Source organism: Bos mutus, chromosome 2 (genome assembly GCF_027580195.1).
Source record: "Bos mutus isolate GX-2022 chromosome 2, NWIPB_WYAK_1.1, whole genome shotgun sequence".
Lineage (NCBI taxonomy): Eukaryota > Metazoa > Chordata > Mammalia > Artiodactyla > Bovidae > Bos > Bos mutus.
In genome coordinates this window covers 17,825,467-17,841,594 of record NC_091618.1, presented here as the reverse complement: position 1 = coordinate 17,841,594, position 16,128 = coordinate 17,825,467, and the positions used below count along the sequence as shown (strand labels likewise).

The 16,128-nt window shown below is 42.6% G+C and overlaps 1 protein-coding gene across 3 annotated transcripts in view; it reads left to right on the top strand.

Moving 5' to 3' along the window:
• The window catches only part of FBXO36 (F-box protein 36), a 102,203-nt gene that overhangs the window by 56,742 nt on the left and 29,333 nt on the right, over positions 1–16,128 (top strand). For all 3 annotated transcript variants that reach the window (XR_011467379.1, XM_005887037.3, XM_070385591.1), the window contains exon 2: positions 3,949–4,057. Coding sequence is in view for 2 of the 3 variants with exons in the window: in XM_005887037.3 (XP_005887099.1) it covers positions 3,949–4,057 (109 nt within the window). In the remaining variant the exon portion in view is untranslated. The remainder of the gene's footprint in view (positions 1–3,948; positions 4,058–16,128) is intronic.

Genomic DNA, 16,128 nt, shown 5'->3' with positions numbered 1-16,128 from the left:
CTGTGTTTGCGAGTGAGGAGTGAGGAGGCTGGCTTCTGGTTCTAGTCAGCTGTGTTTCCTTAGGCGAGTGTTCTATTCTCAGGCATTTACTTTAAATACCTCAGAGGAGCCAGTAGGATGCTTGTCTGTGTTGCAAGGTAACTTGAGTCTGTGCCCTGAGGAACCTCCCTTCTGAGGCTGTTACAACAAGCACTTCAAATATTGCCTTCTAAATCAGTCCCCGAGGGTTTAATTAATTAGCAGAAGGAATGTCAGAAATAATTTTTAATTGATGAAATGATTGATGTGCAAGATATGAAGCTACAAGTAAGGCTGTAAGGTGTCTTTCCGCATTTTTTTGAACAACATAAGTAGGCTCAGTAATCAAATGTTTCTAGGGTCGCATCCTGTCTAGAACTCCATGTGTTCCAAAATTTTCCATCTTACCTACAATATAGTTGCTTGATCTGGCTAGAGGGGTAGCTGATTAGATCATTATAACAGGAGCACTTGCCCCAGAGAGAAACTTTGCTGTGAAGTTTCCTGTAGAATGTTAAAGTGGGTTGGGGCTGCGGGGCACTCCACTGAGCTTCCAGAAACATGATTTGGACTCCTGCGATGTCTGTCTTTCTTCTGTTAGAATTCAATTGTAAGATAACATCTGGTAGGTATAGGCCGCAGGTGAAACAGGAGGGAAGCGGTCAGAGCACAACCTTTAAAGGAATGGGACTTGACAAACTGGTTAGAACCAGCTAGATCCAAGGTGGCAGATGAGTAGACTTCCAGTGGACCTTGAGCTTCATTGTAGGATCACTGTAATACGTTAGCATGCTAAATGACACCCACCAGTACCGGGACAGTTCTGAGGCCAAACATAAGAGGTCAAAAGTGGCCCAATTCCTGGAAATCTCTGTCCCCTCCACCCAAAATAGTTGGAATAACCCTCCCATTCATTAGAAAATTACCCAGCCCATAAAAACTAACCATGCCATATTGTGAGGCCCCTCAGCTTCTGAGATGGCCCACACTGTCTGTGAAGTGTGTTTTTCTCTAAATAAAGTCAGTTTTCACCTATCATTTCATCTCTGAGTTCCTTCATGTCCAGGCAAAAGCTATAAATTCACTGGGAATGTAAGGAGGGATACCTATCATTTCTCACGTAACCTCTTTGAAGTGTTTTCCTCATTCAGATGAGTGGCAGGAAATGGACTAAATTATTTCTGAGTTCACAGCTAGTCCTACAAGTTCTAGATTATGTGCATAAAGAACCCAGCGTTAGATTCAAATGACCTTGCATATCCAATAGAAAGGAAATATTTGTCATAATATTTAATATTAATTTTAAAGATACTTAATAGAAGGAAATGGAAATTAAAATAGAAGTACAGAGAGATTAAGTAAATGGGCTAGGTATATCTTTGCTCCAAGATTCATGCTCTTCTACTGTAACTCCTGATATCCTTTTTTAATAGATTGAATTGTGTCCCTGGTGGCTCAGATGGTAAAAATATGCTTGCAATCCTGGAGTCCCAGTTTTGAACCCTGAGTCAGGAAGATCTCCTAGAGAAGGGAATGGTTACCCACTCCAGTATTCTTGTCTGGGAAATCCCTGGACAGAGGAGCCTGGAGGGCTATAGTCTATGGGTTCATGAAGAGTTGGATGTGACTGAGTGACTAACACACTTTTTAAATTCTTATGTTGAAAACTGTATTTGTAGATAGGACTTTTCAGGAACTAAATAAAGTTAAATAAGGTCATAAGGATGGGGCCCTAGTCCTACAGGACCAGTGTCCTTAAAGAAAGAGGAAGAGATACCAGGGTTGCACATGCTCAGAGGAAAGGCCGTGTGAGGACACAGTGAGAGGTGTCACCTGCAAGCCAAGGAGAGTGGCCTCAGGAGACACCAAGCTTGCCAACACCTCGGTCCTGGACTTCCTGCCTCCAGAACTGTGAGGGAATACATTTCTATTGTTCATGCCACCCAGTCTGTGGTATTTTTCTATGGTAGCCCTAGGAGACTGATTAACCCTTAACTTTATGCAGATGGGGCAGAAAGATGCTTAAGAGAATGATTTTGGCGAGCCTCATGCCAGGAAAAAAACAAAAGAGGAAGGCTAAGGGATTTTCTGAAAGGAATCAGCTACCTCAGTTTTGTGAGATTACGGAGCTCTGTAACTTAAGTACATATTTTCCCCTCAGCTCCTGTGGTGGTGGTTTAGTTGCTAAGACATGTCCAACTCTTATAACCCCATGGACTTTAGCTTGCCAGGCTCTTTGTCCATGGGATTCTCCAGGCAAGAACACTGGAGTGGGTTACCATTTCCTTCTCCAGGGGATCTTCCTGACCCAGGAATGGAACCCAGGTCTCCTGCATTGTAGGCAGATTCTTTACCAACTGGGCTACTCCCAGGGAAGCTCCCGTAGAGATTAGCAATAAAATCTAAGTGAAAAGCACTCGTTAGTTCATCCCATCCCATGGGGCTTCCCTGGTAGCTCAGACGGTAAAGCATTTGCCTGCAATGCGGGAGACCTGGGTTTTATCCCTGGGTCGGGAAGATCCCCTGGAGAAGGAAATGGCAACCTACTCCAGTACTCTTGCCTGGAAAATTCCATGATTGGAGGAGCCTGGTAGGCTACAGTCCATGGGATCGCAAAGAGTTGGACACAACTGAGCAACTTCACTAGTTCATCCCATGAGTATTTTCTGAGGACCTACTTTCTGTTGGGCAGGGAGCTAGGTAAGATGGCATGAAGGGTCTCTTTGCTCCTGAGAGAGAGTTGCGCCATCTTTCAGAAATCAGAAATGGAGAGTGGTTGGGGAGATTGGAGGGAGGGGACCTCAGGAGATGTTAGGCCATTTGGAGGCAACTCTTGAAGGGGAGGAAAGCTGGCTGATGACCAGACCCACAGGCAAGGGGAAAGGAGTGAGGAAGAACGGAAGTTGTGCAGTTCATAGGCTACAGGGATGGGCTTCCCAGACCAGCACCAGGAAGGGCCTCCAGAAAAGAGAGGAGAATGGATAGAGACCAGGGCAGTGGCCCAAGGAGGTGCACCGGGATCTGTGAGGACCACCAGGAGTGCTGAATGGACAGGGTGGACGAGAGGAAACTAAACAAAGGGAGGCCTCTTAGTGAGTTTCACTTGCTTAACTATTTCTCCTTGAGTAGAAACTTGAGCTCATTTTTAACCTGACATGGTAATGCCAGTGAGGGAAGAACCCAGGACTGTGAAGCCAGCCAGTTTCTCAGGACTGTCTATCTCCTTACCCATCTGTTCCTGGGAGCCCCGGTGCAGAAAGAGTTCACTGTCATGAAATCAACACTGAATGTAACTGCAGTCCATAACGGTGGAAAAGAGGTTGCTTCTGATAAACCAAAATGCTCATGCATTATCAGATTATCATTAACATGATAATGCAACAGTCAAACGCATTATCAGATTACCATTATCAGATCCATTACCGAGAAGTGTCCTGGGTAACGACACTTTGATGCATCAGTCAAGGCATGATGGTGTTTTCCCTGGCTCTGTCCAAGTACCTGTCATTCTCCATGAGAAAGACATCCATTCCTTGTGTCTGCCTGGTAGACAGGACAGGGAGGAGGAGGATAACCAAGCAATTTTTACTTTGGAATTGGCTCCTGTACGTAAAGAATCTGTGTTCTCAGAAACACCTATCCTTTCAGTTCTGGGTGATTTAAGCATCAATTTACTTGATAGATTTTTTTAAGATTCCTTCCAGCATTTTGGTTTTGTGCCCCTAATCTCTAAGGAAAATGTTCCCTGATGCACAGACCTCACTTTTAATTTGATGTGACACCAGTTTAGAAGTTATGGCTGATGTTGGACACACAGCCTTATGTGCCTTCCAAGATAGTGATTTTTTTTTAAAGACCCCAGACCTAAACTCGGCTGTTGGCATTGCAATTGGTTTTAACTCATCTCACCTTCAGTCTGTTCAATCGCAGGTAATTTTTAGATGGTGGAAGATCTCTCTGAGGAGTGAGTATCGATCAACAAAACCTGGAGAAACAAAAGAAACTCATGAAGACTTCCTAGAGAAGTCACATCTTCAGGGTAAGGAAGGGAGTGTATTATGTACTTGCTACTGTGAAGTTCTCTTTAATTAGTGACAGAGTTTGTCAGTGAAGTAGCAAACATCTCACCATTTGAAATATTGATATGTAGCTATGTGCTTAATTGGCTATAACAGATATGATAGAATATTGGGTTCTTAAAAAATAGAAAATTGTTAACGTATCCTGAAATTTCTTTTGGAAAAAAAAATCTCTGAGGGACTTCCCTGACTGTCCAGTGATTAGGACTCCACACTTCCACTGCAAGGGGTGTGGATTTGATTTCTGGTTGGGGAACTAAGATTCCACATGCCAAGAAATGTGGCCCCTACAAAAAAATCGTTAATAATCTTTTTTTATTTGGCCGTTCAGCTTGTGGTGTCTTAGTTCCCTGACCAGGAATCCATCCTGTGCCTGCAAGCCATATGGATGAAAATGGTGAGTTCTAGCCACTGGACTGCCAGGGAATTCCCATCATTAATAATCTTAAATCATGTAGTAAATATGATTTTTTCCCTAATATTTAATTAAAATGGTTTTCCTTTAGTTAAAAATAAGTTAAAAGATTATTCCAAAACAATCAAATTATCAAGTCCTTAAATTCTTATGCATTTTGGCATTCATTTAAAATCCCTACCATTTCTTTTAATAGCCAGGTTTTCATGAGAAGCAGTCTTTTTTTTTTTTTGGCCATGTCACATGGCTTGAAGGATCATTAGTTCCATGACCAGGGATGTAACTCAGGCCCTAGGCAGTGGAAGCATGGAGTCCTAAATCCTGGACCTCCAGGGAATTCCCCAAAATCAGTCTTAAGTAGCACTTGGACTAAATAATAGAAATTGCCCTTCAATTTCTCCTTCTTTTTTTTTCTTCTCAATGTGAAAATTTCAGACATAAATGTAGACAGAATGTTTAAAAAAAAAAAAGGTCAGATGCACCCATAACCCAATTCAACAATACTCAAAACACAAACCTTCTGTTCCCATTGGATTACTTTGAAGTAAACCTCAGATGTTACATCATTTCATCCTAAACTACTTCAGTATATGTCTCAGAAAGGACTCTCTTTAATAATTAGTTCTTAATAATAAAATCTTAAATCTAGAAGGCATTTTAGAGATTCTCATTTTATTAGGAGTAGGTAGCAAGCAATGTTCAGAGAAGGCAATGGCAAGCCACTCCAGTACTCTTGCCTGGAAAATCCCATGGATGGAGGAGCCTGGTAGGCTGCAGTCCATGGGGTCGCTAAGAGTCGGACATGACTGAGCGACTTCACTTTCACTTTTCATTTTCATGCACTGGAGAAGGAAATGGCAACCCACTCCAGTGTTCTTGCCTGGAGAATTCCAGGGACAGGGGAGCCTGGTGGGCTGCCGTCTAGGGGGTTGCACAGAGTCAGACACGACTGAAGCGACTTAGCAGCAGCAGCAGCAGCAAGCAATTTTAATAATATTAACATCAAGCACTTTTATATACATATTCTCATTTAATTGTTATAATATTCTTGTGAAATAGTCTTATCCCTATTTCTCAAATGAGATTCAGAATGGGTGTGACTTTCCCAGATCCCATAGCTAACTACTGACATTGCCAGGCCTAAGCATTGAGAGTAGGAAAAAAAATCTTTGTTTTATTATTTGTTTATTTTTATTTATTTATTTGGCTGAGCCTGGTCTTAGTTGTGGCACGTGGTAGCTTTGGTTGCAGCATGCGGGATCTTTTTTTTTTTTAAGTTGTGGCATGTGGGATCTCGTTCCTCCACCAGGAATCAAACCCAGGCCCCCCACATTTGGAGTGCGAAGTCTTAGCTACTGGACCACCCGGGAAGTCCCCCCAAATCTGATTTTTAAAAGGCACACTCTGGTCTAGTAATTTACTTAGGAGAAATTATTACCACCAATTAAAGCATATCATCAATTATTTTACTTTAAATAACTTTTATTATTTCCATAGACAATTTTAATAATGATGGAAGACTGCTTTTTATTGTTTTCTCAGCGATTCTAACAAAAAAATAAATTAATGACATATGATCAAAGTCATGGCTTTTTATATACCATCTCCATGACTATTTTGTGCTCATACATGCAGCTTTAAAAGAGATTTTATTCCATAACTTTGATTGAAAGGAACTATCAAATAAAAAATGCAAATTAAAAAAAGGCACATTCTAGGTGGATCTTTGATAATCAAAATTCTGAAAGATTTTCTCTCTTTTAACATTATAACATGTGAATAGGTTTGGTTGGGTTTTGCTTCCTCAAACAGTTAAACATTTGGATTGATTGTCCTCAGTTTTTGGTTATGAAATTCATTACAGGCCTGCAAAGAACCATGCTGAAGACTGTCTACTTTTCACTGAACAAAAATAAGTCCATGCATGCCTTACTTATTTAATTGTGGAATAGACAGGTTTCTGCAAAGATAGTTATAAAGTAAACGTCTATAAAACACATTTTGTTTCCGAGTCAGGTTCCATTTTATTTTCTAAGCACAATAGTACCTAATCTGGAGCTATATGACTAGGGAGTGCTGAGCATCCATTGACATGGGATTTTCTGACAGCTCTCGACAAAAACCTGAAGATGGGGGTTTGGGCCAGAGAGATGGGAGGTGATTGTCTTTTTTTTTTTTTTTTAAGAACTTAGCTGTTTTATTTTATTTTTATATTATTTATGGCTGCACTGTGTTTTTGTTGCTGGGCACAGGCTTTCTCTAGTTTTGATACACGGGCTTCTTATTGCAGTGGCTTCTCTTGTTTCGGAGCACGGACTATAGGGTGCTTTTGGGCTTCTCTAGTTGCAGTGAAGCTGCACAGGCTCTGGAGCACAGACTCAATAGTTGTGACACATGGGTTCAGTTGCTCCATGGCTTGTGGACTCTAAATCCACCCAGAGCATGGATCGAACCCTGTACTGGCAGGTGGATTCTTATCCACTGGACCAACAGCAGAGTCTGGGAGGTGATTGTCTTTTGAGTAGAGGTGTGAGGGCCAAACCATTACCTGTTTCTTGCAGCCCCAGGCGTCTCCAACACCCTTGCCCCCTCATAAAACACCAGAGTGGGGGCAACATCAGCTTCAGGATGACCACTTGTGGATTTCCTGGTCCTGGAAGAGTAAGCAATAAAGGGGGAATTTATGAGTCTGACTGAGGCCTCCTGCTGGCTCCACTCCCTCCTGGAGAGAGGTGAATTGAGGAGTTCAGTTGAGGAATACACCCAAACAGGCTTTTAAAATTGCAGCCTTGTGAGCTGCAGTCTCATGCCAGGAACAGCACGGAGATAGCAAATTAAATCAGCCTGGCAAGTTCAAAGACGTCTATGTCTCACTTTGTAAACTTCCTATAGCACTGGAATCTTGACAGAGGGGAAAACTCTGAGCAGCACTGCTGTTTCCCCTCTTCCTTCCCCTTGGTTCTTAGGGAATCCCTCAGAACCCCTCAGAAAGCCCTCGGCAGCAGAAGAGGGGTATGCTGTGGCACAGAGTGGGGTCAGGGGTCAGAGCCAGGTTTGAATCTCTGCTGTCTCTGCCCAGATGTGTAACCCCCTCTGTGAGCCCATGTCCTTCTCAATGCATGCTAAGTCGCTTCAGTCATGTCTGACACTTTGCAACCCCATGGACTGTAGTCCTCCGGGTTCCTTGGTCCATGGGGATTCTCCAGGCAAAAATACTGGAGAGGGTTGCCATTTCCTACTCCAGGGGATCTTCCTGACCTAGGGATAGAACACGAGTCTCTCGTGTCTCCTGCAGTGGCAGGTGGGTTCTTACCACTAGTGCCACCTGGGAAGCACTCTCCTCCTCATATTAGGGGGTCAAATGCTTGCTCTGTGTGTTCGCTGTGAGCGTTTGATGACCTGACATATGAAAAGTTTTTAGAATGGAAGAATCAGCTCTTTAATCTTTGTTTGCTGTTCTTAGTAAGTACAAGATGTTTGGATTTATTTTACCCACCCGCTCTTCATCACATTCCCAAAGATCCCCTCAAAGTTTTGTCTTCCAAAGGTCTTCTGCTAACATCCTAAAGACCAGTGGGAAGTTTCTACAAATTGCGGTCAATGTTGGTGTCAGCACTGACAGAGGACCAGAACCGTGTTCTCTTGCTTTGGGTGACGTTTTCTTCTCTGGCTTCCTGGAGCACCTTGGTCTTGGTCCTCCTCTAGCTTCATTGGCATCTTCCTGGTCTCCTTGCTGGGTCCTTCTCATCTTTCCAAATCTAAATATGGGGCCCTGGGTTCAGCTTATGAGCCTCTTCTCTTGTCAGCTTGTCAGTCTGCACTTATTCCCCGGGAGGATCGGCTCAGTTTTCTGTTTTTAATTTTTATTTATTTAACTATATCAGGTCTTAGTTGCAGCCCTTGGGATCTCTAGTTGTTGGCTTAGTTGCTCCGTGTCAGGTGGGATCTTAGTTCTCCCATCAGGGATCAAACCTGCGTCACCTGCATTGCAGGGTGGATTCTTAACTACTGGACCACCAGAGAATTCCTGTGGCTCCAGCTTTAAATGCAGCCCATAAGCGGAAAGTTCCAAACTGGTGCCTCAAGTCTGCACCTCTCCCCATAACTCCACACTCAGATATTTATGTAGGTGCCCCCTTGCTATCTCTACCAAGGATATCTAGTAGGCGCTCAAAGGTAACATGCCCAAAAATACCTCCTGATCCTCCCCTTGCCAAAATATGGCCCCAGTCCTAAAGTTATCCTTGGTTCCTTTCTTTCTCTTTCGTGTTTGATCTAATCCATCAACAAAACCAGAATCCGAACTGTGTTCCTCTGTGTGGATACCCTCTCCCTGGGGCCTCTCTGTGTGTCCAGATTTCCTCTTCTTATAAGAATCCTAGTCAGATCAAATTAGAGCCCACCCATGTGACCTACTGGGCTTCCCAGTGGTGCAGTTGATAAAGAATCCACCTGCCAATTCAGGAGACATTTCAGTCCCTGGGTCTGGAAGATCCCCTGGAGTAGGACATGGCAACCCACTCCAGTATTCTTGCCTGGAAAATTCCATGGAGAGAGGAACCTGATGGGCTGTAGTCCATGATGTTGGAAAGAGGCAGACATGACTGAGCACACACGCACACACCTGTTTAAAGGTTCATCTTACACTACAGTCATACTCGAGGTACTGGGGTTTAGGATTTAAATACATGGATCTGGGGGAGTTTCAGTTCAGTTCAGTTCAGTTGCTTAGTTGTGTCTGACTCTTTGCGACCCCATGAATCACAGCACGCCAGGCCTCCCTCTCCATCACCAACTCCCGGAGTTCACTCAGACTCACGTCCATCAAGTCAGTGATGCCATCCAGCCATCTCATCCTCTGTCGTCCCCTTCTACTCCTGCCCCCAATCCCTCCCAGCATCAGAGTCATTTCCAGTGAGTCAACTCTTCGCATGAGGTGGCCAAAGTACTGGAGTTTCAGCTTTAGCATCATTCCTTCCAAAGAAATCCCAGGGCTGATCTCCTTCAGAATGGACTGGTTGGATCTCCTTGCAGTCCAAGGGACTCTCAAGAGTCTTCTCCAACACCACAGTTCAAAAGCATCAATTCTTTGGTGCTCAGCCTTCTTCACAGTCCAACTCTCACATCCATACCTGACCACAGGAAAAACCATAGCCTTGACTAGACGGACCTTTGTTGGCAAAGTAATGTCTCTGCTTTTGAATATGCTATCTAGGTTGGTCATAACTTTCCTTCCAAGGAGTAAGCGTCTTTTAATTTCACGGCTGCAGTCACCATCTGCAGTGATTTTGGAGCCCAGATAAATAAAGTCTGACACTGTTTCCACTGTTTCCCCATCTATTTCCCATGAAGTGATGGGACTGGATGCCATGATCTTCATTTTCTGAATGTTGAGCTTTAAGCCAACTTTTTCACTCTCCACTTTCACTTTGATCAAGAGGCTTTTGAGTTCCTCTTTACTTTCTGCCATAAGGGTGGTGTCATCTGCATATCTGAGGTTATTGATATTTCTCCCAGCAATCTTGATTCCAGCTTTTGCTTCTTCCAGTCCAGTGTTTCTCATGATGTACCTGCATATAAGTTAAATAAGCAGGGTGACAATGTACAACCTTGACGTACTCCTTTTCCTTTTGGAACCAGTCTGTTGTTCCATGTCCAGTTCTAACTGTTGCTTTCTGACCTGCATATAGGTTTCTCAAGAGGCAAGTCAGGTGGTCTGGTATTCCCATCTCTTTCAGAATTTTCCACAGTTTATTGTGATCCACACAGTCAAAGGCTTTGGCATAGTCAATAAAGCAGAAACAGATGCTTTTCTGGGACTCTCTTGCTTTTTTGATGATCCAGCGGATGTTGGCAATTTGATCTCTGGTTCCTCTGCCTTTTCTAAAACCAGCTTGAACATCAGGAAGTTCACGGTTCACGTATTGCTGAAGCCTGTCTTGGAGAATTTTGAGCATTACTTTACTAGCATGTGAGATAAATGCAATTGTGTGGTAGTTTGAGCATTCTTTGGCATTGCCTTTCTTTGGGATTGGAATAAAAACTGCCCTTTTCCAGTCCTGTGGCCACTGCTGTTTTCCAAATTTGCTGGCATATAGAGTGCAGCACTTTCACAGTGAAATCATATTTCAGGATTTGAAATAGCTCAACTGGAATTCCATCACCTCCACTAGCTTTGTTCGTAGTGATGCTTTCTAAGGCCCACTTGACTTCACAGTCCAGGATGTCTGGCTCTAGGTCAGTGATCACATCATCGTGATTATCTTGGTCATGAAGATCTTTTTTGTACAGTTCTTCTGTGTATTCTTGCCACCATTCTTAATATCTTCTGCTTCTGTTAGGTCCATACCATTTCTGTCCTTTATCGAGCCCATCTTTGCATGAAATGTTCCCTTGGTATCTCTGATTTTCTTGAAGAGATCTCTAGTCTTTCCCATTCTGTTGTTTTCCTCTATTTCTTTGCAGTGATCGCTAAGGAAGGCTTTCTTATCTCTTCTTGCTATTCTTTGGAACTCTGCATTCAGATGCTTATATCTTTCCTTTTCTCCTTTGCTTTTAACTTCTCTTCTTTTCACAGCTATTTGTAAGGCCTCCCCAGACAGCCATTTTGCTTCTTTGCATTTCTTTTCCATGGGATGTTCTTGATCCCTGTCTTCTGTACAATGTCATGAACCTCATTCCATAGTTCATCAGGCACTCTATCTATCAGATCTAGGCCCTTAAATCTATTTCTCACTTCCACTGTATAATCATAAGGGATTTGATTTAGATCATACCTGAATGGTCTAGTGGTTGCCCCTACTAGGGGAAAACCACTACTGGGGGAGTTTAGGAGGGCACAATTCAGCCCATTCAAGATTGTACTTTCCATGAAGAGAATGTCCTGTAATCTTTATTACAGATTGTATCATTATTAAGTTAATAATTAATGGTTATATTGGTCTCCTATTTCTGGTGTGACAAATTACCACAAATTTAGTGGCTTAAATGATAAAAATGTATTTTCTTAGGTTTCTGGACTGCTGAAGTGTCACTGGGCTAAAATCAGTGTGTTGATAGGACTGTTTTTGCAGGAGGTTCTGAGGGAGAATTCGTTTCCTTGCCATTTCCAGGTTTTAGAGCTGCCCATTCCCTAGCTCAAGGTCTCTTCCTTCATCTTCAAAGTCAGCAGTGGCTGGTCCAGTCTTTATTAACCTGACACTGCTTCCGGGTTCACATCTCCTCCTCTGACCCTGCACTTCCTGCCTCCCTTGTTTCCTTCTAAGAATGCCTGTGATTACACTGGGCCCTCCCGGTTCATCCAGGGTTATCTCCCTTTGTTGTTCAGGTACTAAGTCATGTCTGACTCTTTGCAGCCCCATGGACTGCAGCACACCAGGCTTCCCTTTCCTTCAGTATCTCCCAGAGTTTCCTCAACCTTTCCCAGCATCAGGGTCTTTTCCAATGAGTCAGCTCTTCACATCAGGTGGGCAAAGTACTGGAGCTTCAACTTCAGCATCAGTCCTTCCAATGAATATTCAGGACTGATCTTTAGGATGGACTGGTTGGATCTCCTTGCAGTCCAAGGGACTCTCAAGAGTCTTCTCCAACACCACAGTCCAAAAGCATCAATTCTCTGGCATTCAGCCTTCTTTATGGTCCAACTCTCACATCCATACATGACTACTGGAAAAACCATAGCTTTGACCATATGGATGCTTGCCAGCAAAAGGATGTCTCTGCTTTTTAATATGCTATCTAGGTTTGTCATAGCTTTTCTTCCAAGAAGCAAGCATTTTTAAATTTCATGGCTATCTTCATCAAGATCTTAATCACATCTCTAAAATTCCTTTTGCCATGTAAAGCCACAAGTTCTGGAGATTAGGATATAGGACATCTGAAGGAGGGGAAGGGTGGTAACATGATTCTGCCTGTGTGCCTGCCAAGTCACTCATCGTGTCTGACTCTTTCAACCCCATGGACGGTAGCTCGTCGAGCTCTTCTGTCCTTGGGATTCTCCAGGCAAAAATACTGGAATGGGTTGCCATGCCCTCCTCCAGGGGATCTTCCTGACCCAGGGCCTGAACCCTGGTCTCTTCTGTCTCCTGCACTGGCAGGTGGGTTCTTTACCGCTAGCACCACCTGGGAAGCCTGTTATTCTGCCTACCATAATGATATGTGTCACAGCAACCTAAATTGTAAAATCAAAAACGTGGCTGATTTTTTCCCCCAGATTTGTTTTTTTTTTTGAGGTATCCTTTTATTACGCACATATGCTAGGTGCTGTTGCCTTTATTATTATCATTATTTAAATTTTTTAATGTTTAATTAAATTAAATTTTATTTTCTGGCCTTACTGGGTCCCTGTTGTGTTTGGGCTCAGAAGTTGCCACACACAGGCTTAGCTGTCCAGTGATATGTGGGTTCTTAGTTCCTGTTCCAGGGATTGAAGTCATGTCCCCTGCATTGGACGGCAGATTCTTTACCGCTGGAACACCAGGGAAGTCCCTAGATTTGTATATTTAAAAGACAAAAATTATATATTTTTTATTTTAAAAGTCATCCGTACACTACAAAGTATAGAAAACTGTTAGCATGGCAATTAAGAGTGTTGCTTAACATGGACTATGCTATGCTAAGTCGCTTCAGTTGTGTCCGACTCTATGCAACCCCATAGACGGCAGCCCACCAGGCTCGCCCATACCTGGGATTCTCCAGGCAAGAACACTGGAGTGGGTTGCCATTTCCTTCTCCAATGCATGAAAGTGAAAAGTGAAAAGTGAAAGTGAAGTCGCTCAGTCATGTCTGACTCTTAGCGACCCCATGGACTGCAGCCTACCCAGCTCCTCTGTCCATGAGATTTTCCAGGCAAGAGTACTGGAGTAGGGTGCCATTGCCTTCTCCAACATGGACTACCTCTGTTCAAATTCTGGCTCCAAATTCACTAGATATATAACCCTGGGCAAATCTCTTTGTATCTGTTTCCAGAAATATAATAGCATCTACCTCAGAGGGTCCTTATGAAGTTTAGTTGAGTGAAGTGCTTAGAATTTGCCTAGCACATGAGAAGAACTCTCACAATAAACTGTGGAAAATTCTGAAAGAGATGGGAATACCAGACTACCTGACCTGCCTCTTGAGAAACCTATATGCAGGCCAGGAAGCAACAGTTAGAACTGGACATGGAACAACAGACTGGTTCCAAATAGGAAAAGGAGTACATCAAGGCTGTATATTGTCACCCTGTTTATTTAACTTATATGCAGAGTACATCATGAGAAACGCTGGACTGGAAGAAACACAAGCTGGAATCAAGATTGCCGGGAGAAATATCAATAACCTCAGATATGCAGATGACACCACCCTTATGGCAGAAAGTGAAGAGGGACTCAAAACCTTTTGATCAAAGTGAAAGTGGAGAGTGAAAAAGTTGGCTTAAAGCTCAACATTCAGAAAACAAAGATTATGGCATCCGGTCCCATCACTTCATGGGAAATAGATGGGGAAACAGTGGAAACAGTATCAGACTTTATTTTTCTGGGCTCCAAAATCACTGCAGATGGTGACTGCAGTCATGAAATTAAAAGACGCTTACTCCTTGAAAGGAAAGTTATGACCAACCTAGATAGCATATTCAAAAGCAGAGACATTACTTTGCCAACAAAGGTCCGTCTAGTCAAGGCTATGGTTTTTCCTGTGGTCATGTATGGATGTGAGAGTTGGACTGTGAAGAAAGCTGAGCGCCAAAGAATTGATGCTTTTGAACTGTGGTGTTGGAGAAGACTCTTGAGAGTCCCTTGGACTGCAAGGAGATCCAACCAGTCCATTCTGAAGGAGATCAGCCCTGGGATTTCTTTGGAAGGAATGATGCTAAAGCTGAAACTCCAGTACTTTGGCCACCTCATGCGAAGAGTTGACTCATTGGAAAAGACTCTGATGCTGGGAGGGATTAGGGGCAAGAGGAGAAGGGGATGACAGAGGATGAGATGGCTGGATGGCATCACTGACTTGATGGACGTGAGTCTGAGTGAACTCTGGAAGTTGGTAATGGACAGGGAGGCCTGGTGTGCTGCGATTCATGGGGTCGCAAAGAGCTGGACACGACTGAGCGACTGATCTGATCTGAGAAGAAACTCAGTAAATTCTAGCTGTTACAGGTTTCTAAAATTTTAAAAGTGAAAATTCCTCTCTTCCTCCAACTTCCATTTCCCAGGGATAACTACTATAAGAGCTTTATTTACATTCGAATTCTTTCTGCTCTGGATTTTGTGTGTATTTGTTTACAAAAATAGAATTTGTACCTCATAAATTTGTTTTTGCACTTAATATATTGTGAACATTTTTCTGTTAGCATACATAAAGATGGACCTTGGTCTTTTCTAAGACTATATGGTGTTCCAGTGTACAAATACACAATCTTCAATTAGTGGGCATTTTCAAAAGCCTTTAGGTACATTCTGGGACATATGTATCTTTCCTCAGTTGTATGAGAATGTCATTAACCTAGATTCTTAGTCATGGAATTACTCAGTCCAAAGACATTTACATTGATAGGTATGGAATAATTTATTTGAGGGGTGAACTTTTGAAAACCTTGTGTGAATCAAAGTTAACTTGACAAAGATGATATTTCTGTTAACCAGCTTGAGTAGCAGTGTCAAGGAGGTAGCGCAAATGCCATCTGCAACTCATTTGACCTCTATAATTATGCCAACTTTACAATTATGCAATTTTTGAAAGAATTTTAAGTTGAGTAATTTACGTTATTTCAAAATTTATTCGTGAAATGAGACAGCATTAATATTTTGATATCACGATATTTCAATTTTCAGTAATTAACACCTTACATAAGATGCCAGTCTCAGCTACACTCACAAATTGCTTTCCCAAAAAGTGTGTATTAAATATTAAAGTACTGAATATTAATATGTCCATCCAACAGGATATAGGAATTTTCTTATAGTTTTGCCATCACTAATTAAATATTTGTTACTCTTTTTAATCTGTTCCAGTCTGATGGTAAAAATAGCATGTTTAATTAGCATTTTCCTGATAACTAGTAAAAATCCCATCATATTTAATTTCCATTTACATTCTTTCAATGGCAACCCACTCCAGTACTCTTGCCTGGAAAATCCCATGGACAGAGGGGCCTGGTAGGCTTCAGTCCATGGGGTTGCTAGGAGTCGGACACGACTGAGCGACTTCACTTTCACTTTTCACTTTCATGCATTGGAGAAGGAAATGGCAACCCACTCCAGTGTTCTTGCCTGGAGAATCCCAGGGACGGAGAGCCTGGTGGGCTGCCGTCTATGGGGTTGCATGGAGTCGGATACGACTGAAGCGACTTAGCAGCAGCAACATTCTTTCTGTAATTTGCCTGTTTGTACTTTTTGCCTATTGTCTATGAAGTTGGATTTTTTCCCCACCTCTGAGGACTCTAAAAATCTGAGGAAATAGCTATAGATTTTTTTTTTTTTTCTCGCTAAGCTAAATAGATAGAAGCAACCAGAAAATTAGCTATCAGAAATACTTTTAAAATTTAGTTTAAGGCAAAGGTGTGCCCACATAACCTCAGTTGAAAGTGCTGATTCATGCATGGGTTGAGGTTGAATCCCACCTAAAAATAAATTGTTT